The sequence below is a fragment of the Cynoglossus semilaevis genome, chromosome 12 (genome assembly GCF_000523025.1).
Source record: "Cynoglossus semilaevis isolate Cse_v1.0 chromosome 12, Cse_v1.0, whole genome shotgun sequence".
In the NCBI taxonomy this organism is placed as follows: domain Eukaryota; kingdom Metazoa; phylum Chordata; class Actinopteri; order Pleuronectiformes; family Cynoglossidae; genus Cynoglossus; species Cynoglossus semilaevis.
The window spans coordinates 7,527,693-7,542,788 of record NC_024318.1 but is presented as its reverse complement, the minus strand read 5'-3'; the positions used below and the strand labels follow the sequence as shown (position 1 = coordinate 7,542,788).

The 15,096-nt window shown below is 38.6% G+C and overlaps 1 protein-coding gene across 1 annotated transcript; it reads right to left on the bottom strand.

The window, feature by feature from the left end:
- Positions 1-221: 221 nt before the first annotated feature.
- Positions 222-12,314, bottom strand: fam135a (family with sequence similarity 135 member A). Its single transcript, XM_008321821.3, has 21 exons — positions 12,039-12,314; positions 10,368-10,498; positions 9,871-9,950; positions 8,678-8,817; positions 8,371-8,441; positions 8,080-8,253; positions 7,865-7,991; positions 7,076-7,229; positions 6,462-6,539; positions 6,017-6,066; positions 5,602-5,760; positions 5,416-5,489; positions 5,135-5,289; positions 3,163-5,041; positions 2,926-3,086; positions 2,746-2,837; positions 2,456-2,553; positions 1,921-2,072; positions 1,709-1,819; positions 1,499-1,612; positions 222-1,321 (listed from the first exon to the last, which is right to left on the bottom strand). The coding sequence occupies exons 2-21, from the start codon at positions 10,442-10,444 to the stop codon at positions 1,116-1,118; spliced, it is 4,152 nt and encodes a 1,383-aa protein (XP_008320043.1). The 5' UTR covers positions 10,445-10,498; positions 12,039-12,314; the 3' UTR covers positions 222-1,115.
- Between the last annotated feature and the right edge of the window lie 2,782 nt (positions 12,315-15,096).

Sequence of the window (15,096 nt, the reverse complement as noted above, 5' to 3'; positions counted from 1 at the left end):
AATTTAATTAAAAAAATTTGAGTAAGTAAACAAAATTCATTCAATGCATTTTAAAACTGTGTTGTGTGCTCAAGTGAATTGTTAACTCTAACACCATAGGATACAGGCATGCTACTGTGACACTGCCATCTCCTGGACAATTTAATCAATTTCGAATGTGCAACGAGAATTCAAGAACAATTTTTGTATGATGACTTCACTTAAGAAAAAAGATAACACAATTATTAGATGCATATTTAATGGTAGAGTATGATGTTATACAGTATAAACAACCATTCAAAATACATTTAAAATTCTAAGCAATACTTTCCAGATTACATATACAGGTATAATCACAATGATACCAATCAAATGCTTTTGGTAAAACAAGCTCATTTTACCAACCTGTGCTTCTCTTTAGTCATGACCATTAATTAAAACTGCTCATATAAAGTGTTACGTTGTAGCAAAGCATGTTTCTCCCAACACCAGGTTGGATAATTGTGCAGAATGCAATAGTGACAAAGACTAAGCTGAAGGTTGCAAAATCAAAGCAACCATTCAAATGTAACTTTCAATCTTCTCCTTAAAAATGATGGAAACATTTGGTATAGTGAACCTGTACAAATGATCTATTTCAGTACAAAAAGATTGTGGTGCAAAGAATGCAGTATTTTTTGTTTTAACTGGTGAAGAACAGGTGGTGCAATAATTAGGACAGTATCTGCAGACATGTCACGTGCCATATCACTGCAGCCTTTGTGTTGTTGTTGTAGCAGCTACATTTCCAGTTTAGTATTGAAACTCAATTGAATAACATGAAGGAAAAATAAAATTAATAAAAAAATACATAAATAACACTGAAAGTAAATGACATGATATAAACAATTCCCAAACATACAAAGAAACAATCATTCCAAAATGACAGTATAAAATAAAATATCCACCGTGGTTACAACAGATTGATGAAATTAGTTAAATTGTGATTCTGCTCATACATCATTGAAAAGAAAATATATGGTTTTAAAATCCAAGAGGAACTTCCAGAAACCACAAAGAGCGTGAGGTTTGGATGTCATGAGGTACTAGCTGCACATTCCACAAGTTCAGCCACGTTTGTTTTTGCCACACTTTCATCACTGAAAGAACTTGAGTCCCGCAACGAGAAAGAACTTCTCCAGGAAGATCTCAGAATCGAGGACAGCAATGTGGGCGGCTCGACCGATAAGGGAGTTGGCTGTGTTAGGCAGGGCATGAATGACATCGTATCTCACTAGGTTACAGTCTTTGTTCTGTAGCACAGGCAGCAGCAGGTTCTCGATCATCTCAGCGTAGACAGGACCTGGAATACATGGGACATGGGCAGACATCTAATAAGCAACAGTGCAGGAACATGTCATACTTAAGGATATATATTTTATATAAATAAACCACAATGAGAAATTCTCTACAAAATGTCTTGGTGTTAAAAACTTCAGAATCCATGCATAACTAATGTCTATAAAAACAACTGACTCACCACTTTGTTTGTCCTTCAGTGCAGTTTTGCACATTTCAATTCGAGCAGAATGATATGGAACATAACGGTCCTGCAGTGATCCCACAAGCACCACATTCTTGAAAAACTGCAGACCTTCATCAACAGCAGATCACATACAATGTCATTTCTTAATCCATATATACATGTAGACCTATCATGTTAAAACAAACAGACAACTATAGGCCCTACCAGATTTGTTGCTAAGCTTATAAAGGAAAGTTTGTCGAGGGTCAGAATGATCACGGCATGTCAACTGCAAAAGAGATCCTGACTTTTTCCACTTCTGCATGAACCAAAGGCCTGAAAAAAACACAACAAAAGACAACAGTATTTAAAATGACTAAATGTCATTAGGATTGTTGATTTAATTTCTCAATAACTTAAATGTGTTAATAGCTTACCAGTATTGACTAGTGCAGAACTGTTGTACAGCGTGCCAAGGTGAGGTCCAGAGAGGGAGAGAAAGGTGTGCAGTCTGCTCAGGTAACATTTAAACCTGGGCCTACTTAGAACTGAGCGAACTATCAGGTTTCCCAAAGAATGACCTACAAAGCTGAAAAATGAAAAATAATGATTGCAAAAAAAGTTTTTAAAACCATCATCTCTCATTTAATGAAATAGTTCTGTAGTTTTCAGTCGTTAGAATTATTTAACATAACAGGGTTAAACACAAAGAGGATTTCAACTAGGCAATTGTGCACAATTAAGAGCAAGGAAAAAACGAAAATATCTCAACAGGCAAAAGTTATTTTTGCAATTTCATTTTGTCGTCATCAGTAGAGATAACGGGGCGGCCTTTTAAACATGTAAGATCATATCTGAAGTTTTGGATATATATAGTTATATTTAAAGGGCACTTTGAACAGTCTCACCTACCATAATACTGCACAGAAAACACATCTTCAGGCATTTATAGAAAATATAGAAATATCTCACCTTATTTTTGACACAGTGAGATTGTACAACTGGATGTACTGGACTATTTCATCCAGCAGTCGATCAGTCATTGACTCAAAGTCTGCAAATGTATCATTCTGTAAAAAAATAAAAAGTGTGAAATGAGGAGGGTCAGCCAGTTTAAAATCTCTGTAATGAATGCACAGAAGGATTTGTTTAATTATAAATAGGTTTTCGAATCTATCGTGATTACTGTGTCTGTTCTGAGGGTGTTGATTTACAACACCGACATTTACCCTAAACATTTAGCTTTCAGTTCATCCACTCACCTGGTTCCTCTCAGACATCAAGAAGTCGATACGCGCTCCAGGCAGTCCAAGCTCAAGGTAGGTTTTCACTAGTCTCAAGTCAGCACTATTACCTGCAGCATTGAAGAAAATATTAAATCCATGGTTAACCATTTACAAATGAAAAAAAAAACACTCTAAAAACAACTTCAAGTTTCTTACCATCCAAGCCGTGAACACAGACTATGAGATGGATGCCTTCGTCACAGCTTTCATCTTCCTCGAGGCTGAAGTATGGCACGGTAGACGCAAGCTCAGGCACCTGACTGTACAGAAAACCAGGCAGCCTCAGCTGTTTCAATTCTTCTATGGACTTGATGAACCTGCAAAATGGGATTTAAATAATGTGAGGAGTGGGATTATTTGCAGTGATGTGTAACAGTGAAAGGGATAACTCACGTTCTCATCTGTGGTGTGGGTGCACATTCGTACCACCGTAGGCTAAAGGGAAAGGAGGTGGAGGGACAAGGGGGCCTTCCCCAGTTGTAGGCAACACTACTGGAGGTCAGGCTGGAGCAGATGGCAGCTTTTGATAAATCCTTGGTTTCTTGCAGGTAGCTGATTCCGAGCTGCTCGAACAGAAGCCTCGTGTCTTGAGCAGCTGCTTCCCCAACTGCTGTTTGCTCCTCGTTAGTGACACCATTAGCAAAAGCGTAACCGTCACCTTCCTCGTAGTAACCGTTTTCAATCATCTCGTGCTCTGATTCATCATCCTCTTTCTCAGTCTGTGATTCTTCTTGTATCCCCAGTGTGACAGCGGAGGTTTCTACAGGACTGATTTCAGACACATCGGTGCTGGAACGTGAGCCAAAGTAGTTTTCTACCATACCACGTTTCACAAGGTCGGTGCTGCTTGTGGCAGAGTTACTGGATGGGCAGGTTGTATGAGGTTCACTGCAGGGTTCCTTCACAGTTTCAGAAATAGCCACTCCACCTTGTTCCTGTGCTGCGTCAGTATCTGAGTCAGGTACTATACTCTGGGAATGTGCCACAGAAGTGTCTTGGAAGCAGGCAGCAGCAGTGATATCTCCTGAGAAGACTACGCTTTGCTCTTGCACCAACACACTGGGCTTCCTAGCTCTGACCTCAGATCCACTGGACCCTCCAGATGAACCTTCAACCTCATCGTCCGACGGTAGGGAATTGATGGATGTAAGGGAAGACTGGACTCCACTGACCACACTGGTGTTTTCCAGATTAAGAACTTCTCCAGTGGGCTTCTGCACAGCGCTTTGATGAACAGGCCTTAGAGTGGTGCCCGAAAAGGGTTTCTCAGGCTGAGGAGCAGAGATGCAAACTTCAGCAGCGCCCAACCCTGCAGCGGTCTGTTGTCCTAATAGAGGCTGAGTGGCAAATGAGCTGGGCTCACTCTCAATGCCGGAGTCTGAAAGACGAGATGAGGCACTGGGAACTGCTATATCTGGAAGCCTAATAGACTCAGTCTTTACTGAAACAACACAAGACGGGAAACATTGTGTCGTTTCTTTACTTGGCCTTTCGAACACCGAGTCCATCACAAGCTGTTGATAGTCTGTGCGAATTATCCCAGGAGTATGTTTACTCAGAATTCCATCAGTCTTACCTGTTAAAAGAACAGTCACTTTATCTCCCTGGTATGAGTCCTTGTTACTTGGTTTGACCTCAATTTGTTTTAGCCCATCTGGCCATAGTGACAACTTTTGGTCACTCTGGTGAGTATGTTCGTCTTTGTGAGATGTTTGGTTGCATATTGGGATTTCCCCAGTACCTGCCTGAGGAATATTTTGTGTGTCCAAGTTTGTAGCAGTGAGTAAACCTTGTTGATAATGAGAAGTCTTTGCAATGCCATCTAAAACAGAATCTAAAGCACTGTTCTCAGAATGTGATGCTTTGGCATCACAGTCATAAGTAGAATTGGAATTAGTCCTTAAGAAACTAGAGGTATCAGGTTCCTTATGTGGGTTAAGGGGAGGTTCCTCTTCCAGTTGCTTTGTGGTAGGTTCTCCATAAGGAGCCTTTAGATTCTTGTATCCTACCAGAACTACAGAGTCCTTGGAACCTTGTCTGATCAACTTTTTGGAGTTGTCAGACTTTGAGTTTTTCTTTAGTTTGGCTGACTTGCCTTTGGATTTAGGTGCTTGATCGTAACTGTCAGACCAGGCGGTTTCCATGGAGGCACAACGGGATTCAGGTACAGAGCTGGATGCTGCACTGTAGTCCTTAGACATAGGTTTGTCTGTTTTACTTGACACTGAACTAGTCCTTAAGTTCTGCATCCCTAACCAAGGTCCATCTCGATCTGCATTTTGAAAAAAAAAAAAAGAACCAAAAAACTCAATTATAAAACATGAATTAAAAAAAGAAAAAAAAACCCCAAAGAACTTTAACTAACCTTCAGTGATAGAATCCAAGTATCTGTCTTCAAAGATGATTGGCAAAGAATTAACATCACCATCCAAGTCAGCACATTCCACAGGAAGTGGGGGCAAAGATAGGAAGTAGCTGGAGTTTTTGATAGCAGTTGTCATCTGCTGATGACTGTGAGCACTTAAAGCACCAGATAAGAGAAAAAAATCTGAGTTTTTAGTGTTACAGACAGGTCACGACTGGTTAAGACTCAACATCAGCAAAACGATATTTCATCATCAAAAGAAACATGTTGCAACAACTTACTGCAGTTCCTGATAAGCCAGTGCAGATTGTCGTGGATGTTCAAGACAGAAGAAAGCTTCGGCAAACCGCCGTACCTGCAAGAGCACCACATTACTACTCAACAAACAACGCAGTCTGTCATTTAAAATATCATATCTGAGATCTTTGATCATGTAGATGACACATATTGAAGGAGCGGGAACTCACTCTGAGTGTGTGGTGTTCAGCAGCCAGTAAAGCGGCAACATGCTCCTGCAGTGACACCACCTCCAGAAACTGTCCCCAAAGAGCCATGAGTAGAGAGCAGAGCTGAGCGAGGTTCATGTTCACCAGCTCTGCCAACTCATCAGGAGATTCTGCTTTTTGCTGAAATATAAATACAATGAAGTCCACCAGGGGGCTCAAGTGAGCATACTTTTCTAAAATCACAGCATGTAAAAGTCTTTACTAATAACACACCAAAGTACAAGCATCAAATTAAACTTGTATTTCTATGCGTTGAGTAGGAGGAAATGCTGCCAAGTTTTCCAGTCGTTTAGTATTTTACTGTCAAAAGTACATTAAATAAAAATGTGTTTATTTGAAACGTGGTTTAAATTATACAGCATTGTTCCAATCTTACCTTGACCAATTCACATAATTCAGCAAGGCGAGCCTCCAAGTCCAGTTGTTCTGGGAAGACAGAAGATAGTCATTAATAAGAGTTTTTGCAGAACCAAATGTGGTTTGAATTTTGGGAAAACCCTGTAAGGCAGGCAGAAAAGAAGAAGCTGTGTTAAAAATGCACTAGTGTTAAAATAGTTTTCTTGTAAGACATGACCAGAGAGAGACAGCCTGGAAATGGTAAAGTGTCACTGTGTTAGGAGACTCGCTGATCAAGGCCAGTTATAAAGATGCGAAGAAGGATTTAGTTAATGAAGAGGTGACATGGCAGCAGTTATAAAGACATCATCCTTGGTAAGAGGCAGACCAGGAGATGTGGTGGGTGTCTACTGTCATACAGGAATTTAACTGAGTGAAGGGGAGAAAGAAAAGGAAAGGCAGGAGCTGTAAGGTTTGGGACGTACCTATGTAGACGTGCCTTTGACCCCGGGGATATGGTCTTCTGAGTACTCTCTCATATAGGACTTGCATGCTGGGCTTGGCTAGTAAGATTGCACATATAGGCACATTTAACCTCTTTAATTACTTGCTCATCTGGGATGGATTAATGTTTGTCCACTCATGTGGTTTCTATCTGGAGAATATTGACTAATCTGTTTGAACACTGTTTAGGAATTTGGTGAAACACCAGATTGTGGTTGTGTCATTTTATAAAAAGAGTTAAAAACAATCTGAGGATCACGCAAAATGGAATGGGTAACACAGCAACGATTTGATTTAATTCAATAAGATGCTGAAAAGACAAAAAATATGATAAACTCATGTAAAAAAACATTAGGTATTGTTTAGTATAATTTTATATATTTATAACATACATACCACCTTAACAAGATACAAACTGAATTATTCAGGTAAATTTATTTATATTCTAATTTTAGTGGCAAGGAAACAATTTTACATAATTTGAATACATTAGTTCCAAGTTATTGCTCTATTCTTGGTTTCTTTACCTCAAAATTTCTTCAGAGTGCACATTAAAAAAATCCCCACCCGAGTGAGAACACATTGGGATAGATACCTAGTTCCATTCGATGGGAGAAAGGCAGGTCCTTGGAAATATTAGTAAAATACCCAAAGAGGCCCTGGTAGGCCAGCAGGAGGCAGGAGCAGAGGTTTTGGTGGAGACTGAAGGCGTGTTGCAGACACTGGTCAGTTACCAGAAATGTCCTGCCCTGAGGGACAATGACAAAAAAAACCAACATGACTCCAGTTTGGAGCAACAATATATTTCCTTTCTGGACACAACAACTGTAAAATATTACACTGTAGGCCAGAAATAGAGCATGCTGTGTAAGGTGTGGGCTTCAATGTTCATTTGTTACTGTAGACGTTCCACACACCTGACAGTTTCTCCATGGCAATACTCCTAATGCATGGTGTCATTAAATTAAAAAGTGATTGATGCTTGTTACACCTGGAGGCCTATTAATGTTGCATCACAGAGTGGTGAGGAACAATGCTCCTGTTGACTAATTAACACTGATACATTTACACCACTCTAGCTTGAGGGACAGCGCAAGTGGACCAGGGTTCTGTGTGCAGAGAGGCCAATTACTGTGTCACAGTGGTTTGACAGTTTCCACTTATGATGCATATGTAAGAACACACAACCCGTTATCACAGACGACTGTAAAACTAAGTTATGTCTATGTATACAATGCAGTGGCTCCATAAGTGGTGAAAGTGGGGCTAAAATAGGCATGGTACTATTTCAGTGATTTGTTTACAATCTCCCAGAGACTCCTTTTTATAAATCGTGGAATTATAACACAAGTAAATGAATAAATGATTAAGTGGCTTCACTTACATCTGGTGACACTTGTCTGACATACGTGCTGCCAAACACCACATTCTCTAGAGGTGGGACGATGGAATCCTTGCTTTGTGCAGGGGCATTGCGGTTGAGCCATGTGTTTTTAACTGGTCGCTGAAAGCTAGGCGACAACAAGATGCAAACATGAAACTCCAGTCATGACCAAAAAAACAAGTTATTACAATAAACTCATTGGGGCAACATCTGACCTGATAAGGGGTTGATGTAGAGCCACAAGAGAGGCATGGATGGCAACAGAGACCACAGACAAATGGAAGTAGTCAAACATGACGTTAATATGTTGGTGGATGCCTCGCTGAGGGTTTAAGTGCATACGGAGTGTGCGGCCACTGATGTTCTGCAAAGAGTTTGGATCGTCTGGTCTGTGAAATAAGAGAGACACAATAGGTCTCTATAAATTTTGCTTAAGTGCAGAAACAAATGAAAATGCCAAATGCTCATTCAAGATGATGACGCAGTTCAGATTTCCCAACACCTACGTGTAGTCACCATCTGTGAAATATAAATCCAAGAACAGTTGGAAATCCATCTCACTGAGAGACTCTACCACCTGAGCAGATAGAAAAACAGTAAAGGGTTCAACTGTAGAATGTGCATGTATTACTGAATGATTCTCCATTTAAAAAAAATCTATAAATAAGCTTTAACAACTAGATAAGACTTTTTTGCCCCAATCTTTATATGTTATTGTTTAAGAATTGTTTAAACACACAACACTATCCTATTAAATGAAAATTGTGGACTGAGATTAGGGGCAAATACATGACCGTTCACACATTAAATTACCTTCTTTTCATCTAGCAGCATCATCACTTTAAAAAGGATGACATCGTTGACTGCGACCTCTTCGTTCTTGTACAAGATTTGGAAAGTTTTGCTGCAGAAAGTGTCATCTTGGACTGAGGCAGGAAATGCCAGATCAGAGCCTGGATACAAAAGAATAAACAGATAAACACTTTACTTAAACTTAGTATTTAAACTGAGTCCATCTAACAATAATAATAACGCTGTAATGATTAATGTTCAAACAGATATATTTTGTTCTCATAAAATGCAATAAATGACAAAGTGAAAATGAAAAGTTTATTCTAAGGCGAGGGATGCTTTAAATTGGAAACAGAATCTCTGCCAAGTTCTTGGGTTAGAAAGTGACTGAGAAATACTGCAGAGACCACAATTAAGTTCACCAAGCCATTTCCTCATTTCTTTTTGCGAACCCACAAAGAGGCACAGTAAATATGTAAGAACTAAGTTTATGCATTGTACTCCTGTACAAAAGCTCAAACAACATACATTCAAACAACTTAATAAAAAAAAATTCTCTGATGCAGCATTAAAGCCAAAATAAAGCAAATCTGCAGTAACTACAAGGACTGGAAATTATATCATTTAAATTTGGTAAGACGTGATCAGTATTGGTCAGACTCTCATTAAAAAAAGGACAATATAGGACAATATATAAGGTATAAGGTAAAGCTGATCGTTATAAAACTATTGCTAATTCATTCATTAATTCACTACTATTCAAATGTATCATGCGTTAGTGATTAAAATAATAAAATTTAGTTAGGTTATTTCTGTTGGAGTGAGAAATGGCCTTAACAAATGTTTGTGGTATTTCTTTTAAATCCTTCATGTAACATTTGTGACTAGCTCATGCTCATTTACACCAGCCAGGACCATAAATTCCTCCGGCAGCCTCCGTCCATTTGTTCAGCCACGTGGCATCATAATTGGTCCAGTTGTTTTTATAGTCAAACAACCAGTGATGGATCAAGAGTCAATTTATAAATCACCACACCCTCTGTTGAACGTTTGGCTTTAGTGCACTGCTGCACTTTAAATCTCTCTGCAGACTTAGCAACCAAGAACCACTTAACACATGGAATTTACTCAATGTTTTGAGAGTGCAGCTTTCCTAGGAATAAAGAAGAAACAACATGACATTTAATTAAACTCTGTACTAAGAAAGAATTTACCTCCAGGGTGTAGCAGACTGGCCTCAACTTTGTGTGGGACCCTGGCTGGCACCTTCAGGCTGGTACGAATCTGGTAGAACCTGAAAATACAAGGGAAAATGCAGTGTATATAAAACTAAATAAAGAAAAAACTTGCACTGATGATTCACTTCACGGTGTCATTAGCAGCGCTGTAACAGAAGAGCAAACCACAGTTTGGTAACAAGTGCCTCGACTTGTAAAATGACACTCCACTTTTCATGAATGAATGATGAGCACTTTCTTTCACAGCCACTGATCTAGTAAACCTGAGCTCTTAAAATCCTGATGACCTCAGAGATTCATTCTAGAGACTTTCATCATCATAGCAAAAAAAACCATAAATATATATTTTAAAATGGTCTGAGGTGTTTACAAAGATAAACCTGTTCGATTTTTAGCACAAACTAAAAGCCAAATTAAATATTTTTAAGGCTTACTTTTAATACATGGTATAAAAAGCACATTAGAAAACTCACCCTCTTTGGAACAGGTCCACATTGTAGAACTTGTGGAGTTCCACAGAGAACTCCACTGTTGCCTGGACTTCGGTCATTCTTGGTCTCTACAGGCAGAGGTGCCTTGTATCATCTGGCGTGTGTCTGTAGGCCTAAGTGCACAGGATGTACAAGTAATCATTGCAGCTAGAAGCTAATCCATAACAGAAAGCATCAACATTCCTCTGGAGTCAACAAGATCAAAATTGAGAGTACACAGATGAGGTGTGACCGTCAGCTCTTCAGTTGGATTAAAGCATGGGGCATAAGGAGAATATTTGGCATAAAAACCACTTTGACTCCAAAGTCTAATTTCTTAACAGTGCAGATGAGTACAGCATTAGTGAGATTAGTGAGAGAGGATATACTATACCATCTACTTTCCTTGCAGAAATAGGCCAGATATATAATTGTGCCAATAAGTTAAGATAAAAATAAAACAGATATTGTACATTTTTCCAGGGGGGATTTAGTATGAAATATAAATGAATTAACATACAATAAATAGAAACCCCTTATATATAATATCAGCATAAAATATGAATATTTTTACCAGGAAAATATGTCAAAATGTCATTCAAGATAGTACTGTACTTTCATATTTACACTTAGCCTGCCTGATGTTAAATTACGGGTCACCACAGCAACAGGTATATCAGGTTCAGTCTATAGCAAACAGTCTGACTCCACACTGTATAGGTGTGAGGTAAGGTGCAGACGGATGTGCACACTTGTACTGTCAATATAACAATAACCAGCCTACAGGAGCGGCTGTGGGTGGATATTTTCATACATGATTTAACATTTACAAAAGAATATTACTGCAATGAATTATAATTGTAAACACAAATTCTAACCTTACGTGTCCTGACCATTTATGTAAAAATACATGCACTAAATGTATTTTGGGACAGGCCCATTAGGTTTACAGTTGCTGGATGTGACCCAATTTGACATTATTCACAAAAAGGGGTCCTGTGTGCAGAAAGGATAATATAAGATTCAACACAACAAAAGACAACAGGTCATACCTCCAGGTAAATAACTAATTATGAAAGAGTTGATGGGACTTTTAAAAATATTCATTAACTTCATTCATTAACATTAAATACAATCTTACTCAGTAAACCCTCAAAGTAAATCACAACTCGGCGTTGTGAGAAAATGCAAATGCCTAGGCTAACGTTAAGTGCTCGCGCATAATTGTTTGCAAAAAAGCCGTAACCAGGCAAATGTCTTATTTCCCTAAACAAAAACAAAAATTCACCTTTCACCTGAGATCAATGCCTCTAACGCACTTTAAAAGAAAGCAGTCACCACCACGGTCTGATACGGACCTGTTGAGAAGCATCTGTCCCAGTTCTAACTTGCATCTATTGGTTTGATAATGATATGATAAGACTCGGGTGATAATTGTAAATAGCTCAACAGTGATATCCTTAGGGTTACAGGTGGGAAGCTGCCAAAACAACAATATAGTGAGGGCCCAAGGTTAGGAACGACACTCCCAAGGAACGACAGAACAAAATTAAACGTCTATAAGAAAAAGAAATCTCATAGTTAAAGAAAGTCTCGTAGCTAGTTCACAGACGGTCAAGACAATATCAGCCACCTCCCGTATAGTCTGTCGTTAGCCGAGCTGAAGCTACTCACCATTGCTCTGGCAGGCTAACATTAGCCCGCTAACCTACGTTAGCTCCGATTTCAGTCCTCTCCCTATCCTTTCACTGTGAGGCGTGGACGGAAAAATACCCTACTGATTCTATTGCTTCCTGGTCTCGACTAAGACTTCAGTTAGAGAAGTCGGTAATGTGTTATGTCCACAAGCTATGGAGCTAACTGTACTCTATTTGAATACAGCTGTCTGCCAGTAGCGAACACTACTACTGCTGCTGCCGATGCCCGCTGATGATGTTTAACTGCGCGTCACTGCACATACCTAAAACGCAGCTGACGCTTCATGTAAATGATGTTCCTTGTCAATCGAAATAATAATATAAATATCGATAACAATATTAATAATAATAATAATAATAATAATAAATCTCAAAGAGTTTTAACATGTTTTAAGTTATGAAGCAACTACTGTATTAATTAAGTTTAATACGTGAAAATGCCATTTGGTCTACAGTGTTTTTAAGCTGCAGGTTTAAATATTCCTATTTTTCTTCAGCATAAAATGCAAGAACATTTTAACTAAATTAAGAGCTCTATTTCTACTGACTCACTCCATCTCCAGAACTGCCAAAAACTTTTTATTGGAATAATTATTCTAGTCCTATACTGAACAAAGTGTGATTTTGCGGGTATAGAACTAGAATGCATGTACTGGACCGGCCTTGATCTGCAGTCCAGATCTGTCTGTCTTGGGCATCATGAAAAGGAGGAAACAACAGAGTTCACTGACTGTTATTAAGCTTAAATCATGTTCTTTTTCTGTACAGACTGTCTCCTTCTGTATTGTAACACGTGTTAAGTAAGTTAAGGCTTTTTGTTCGGTGGCTAAAGCTTCACTGTGTGTTGTTCTTGTTTTGTTTCATTTTGAGAGAGTGACAAAGTTTGTCACCTTTGCATAAAGAATATGTGAACTGGTGTGAATGGTTGACTGAACTGCAGTGCTCATTCACCCATTCAGATGGTTTATCTTTGTAGCTGTCTTTGGGTAAAAAACAAATGAACAAACATTTGTCGATTTTGTCATATCCCCCTACTTTTTACCTTTTGTAATAGACACAGCCCATACTAAACCAGTGACACTTGACTGTTGTTTTGACTGCACCGCAAACAATGCTGATTTTACACCATGTTACCATAGAAATCACAGAAAATGTAGATCCTCTTTGACAGAGCAGGACTGTCCTCATGGCTGATTTGCTCTCCTTGACTATGAATACTTATAGTGAAAAACAAGGCCAATGATGGGATGTAGCTGCTAACAAGTGCTTGAACATTAAATTGAAGGTGGAGCATGGTGGAGATCTCCAGTGGAATGCAAAGTTGACACAAGGTAGACTGTTGACTCACACCCCAAACGAATGACAACAGTCAAGCCTATAAGAGACCCCGCACTGTGACCCAGGCAGTTGGGATCCTGAAGAAACAGCTGTGTGGGATCTCTGGTGGAAGAAAACCTCAAGAGCATCCAGCAGCAGGTGGTTTTTCCACATCAAGCTATGAAATGGGTGGAGTCAAAGGGTAAATTAACCTGTTTATAGTATCACTTCAGATTCACCTTTATGGTGGAGGTGAATATGATTTTATTTCTTATTATATTCTACATCTCATATGTAATCTCTGAATGCATTCCAGGAACATACTGCTGTATTTGTCATGCTGCTGCTACATGATTCCACAGTATCTTTGTACAGGACTGCACTCTCAGAGTAAGTAACTGCTAAGAAGGATGCACTTTATATTTTTGCCAAAACATTTGCTATGTTTATGTTCATTATCGTCTCTGTGGTTTGCAGGCATCCTTTAAGCGTGTAGCACTCAATAATGAAGCTTCATAGATTTCTTTACTTCACAGGTTTCTGTTCTTACAACATAACTTATTTATTACAGCTGTATGCCTGTATGGTGTATCAGACATGCATTACATGCTTAAAACATTTAAATTCATTTCACAGCATGACATCACTTTAGCCATAGAGTCAGCATTGAAAACCCTGTCCAGATGTGCAAAGACAAGCAAATCTAGAACTCAAGTGTTAGAGTGTAAACTACAAACAGAGAGAGATGGACTAATATTTATTCAAGGCAGTGGTGCAGCTTTTCAAACACACAACTTTTATATCCTTGCCACTGGTCTCTCTCTCTCTCTCTCTCTCTCTCTCTCTCTCTCTCTTACACACACACACACACACACACAGGCACATAGATACATTTCCAGGACTAACTGGTTGTTCTCTGTTCCTTGCAGCTGTGCGCTTTTCGCCACAACGTAATTTACAATTGGAGCATCAGTCCACATGCCCTCAGATCAGTGTCGGAGAGGATAGTTTCCCAGGTGGTTTGATACGATCTCTTCCCCTATATTTACCTGACATCTACTGTGCCTTTGTATAAATCCTACTGTATTGCAGTAGGATTTCTGTATTACAGTCTAATTACATATATGACTTTTGCACATATAGTGGATCAAAAAGTCTTATTTCATTTTTTTTATCTATAATTAGATCTATAACATGGACACACCACACTGCCTAACAATTCTGCTCACTTTTCCTAGAATTTAATTTGATAAATAAAAAAATTTGATAAATAAAAGACTAACCACTGTTAGTAATCATCCTAACAGTGGTAAATTCATTCCTACTGTAAAGCGTATTGCATAGTTTATTTTTTATACCAGAAGGTGCATCTCAATAAACAGAAAAACAGTTACCAATCAACAGATGAACTTTGTTTGGGTTTAGTTAGAGTCACTTTATGTGATGGTATGTGTCCACTGAGTGCTGTTTCACACTGCTTTGTATATATATTTTTGTTAAACACAGTGATATAGAAATGTGTTAAATTGTGTCTGTAGTAATAATTATCACTATTGTAACTATTATTATTGTCAACTTAATTTAGTATTAAAATGAAATGTACGGGTAAATAGCCTATTAAAGATTTAAAATTGTGGAATGTAATATTTTGGAATTATAATTTATATTATATTAACAGACTGAACTTACATTTTATTTGTATTAACTACTCGTCATCC

Bases quoted from the DNA above. Each gene is read 5' to 3' on its own strand.
- fam135a (XM_008321821.3), bottom strand. From the start codon at position 10,444: ATGACCGAAGTCCAGGCAACAGTGGAGTTCTCTGTGGAACTCCACAAG. The intron at 5,042-5,134 runs GTTAGTTAAAGT...TTCAAAATGCAG, and splicing joins CTTGGATTCTATCACTGAAG to ATCGAGATGGACCTTGGTTA. The intron at 3,087-3,162 runs GTGAGTTATCCC...CCCATTTTGCAG, and splicing joins CCCACACCACAGATGAGAAC to GTTCATCAAGTCCATAGAAG.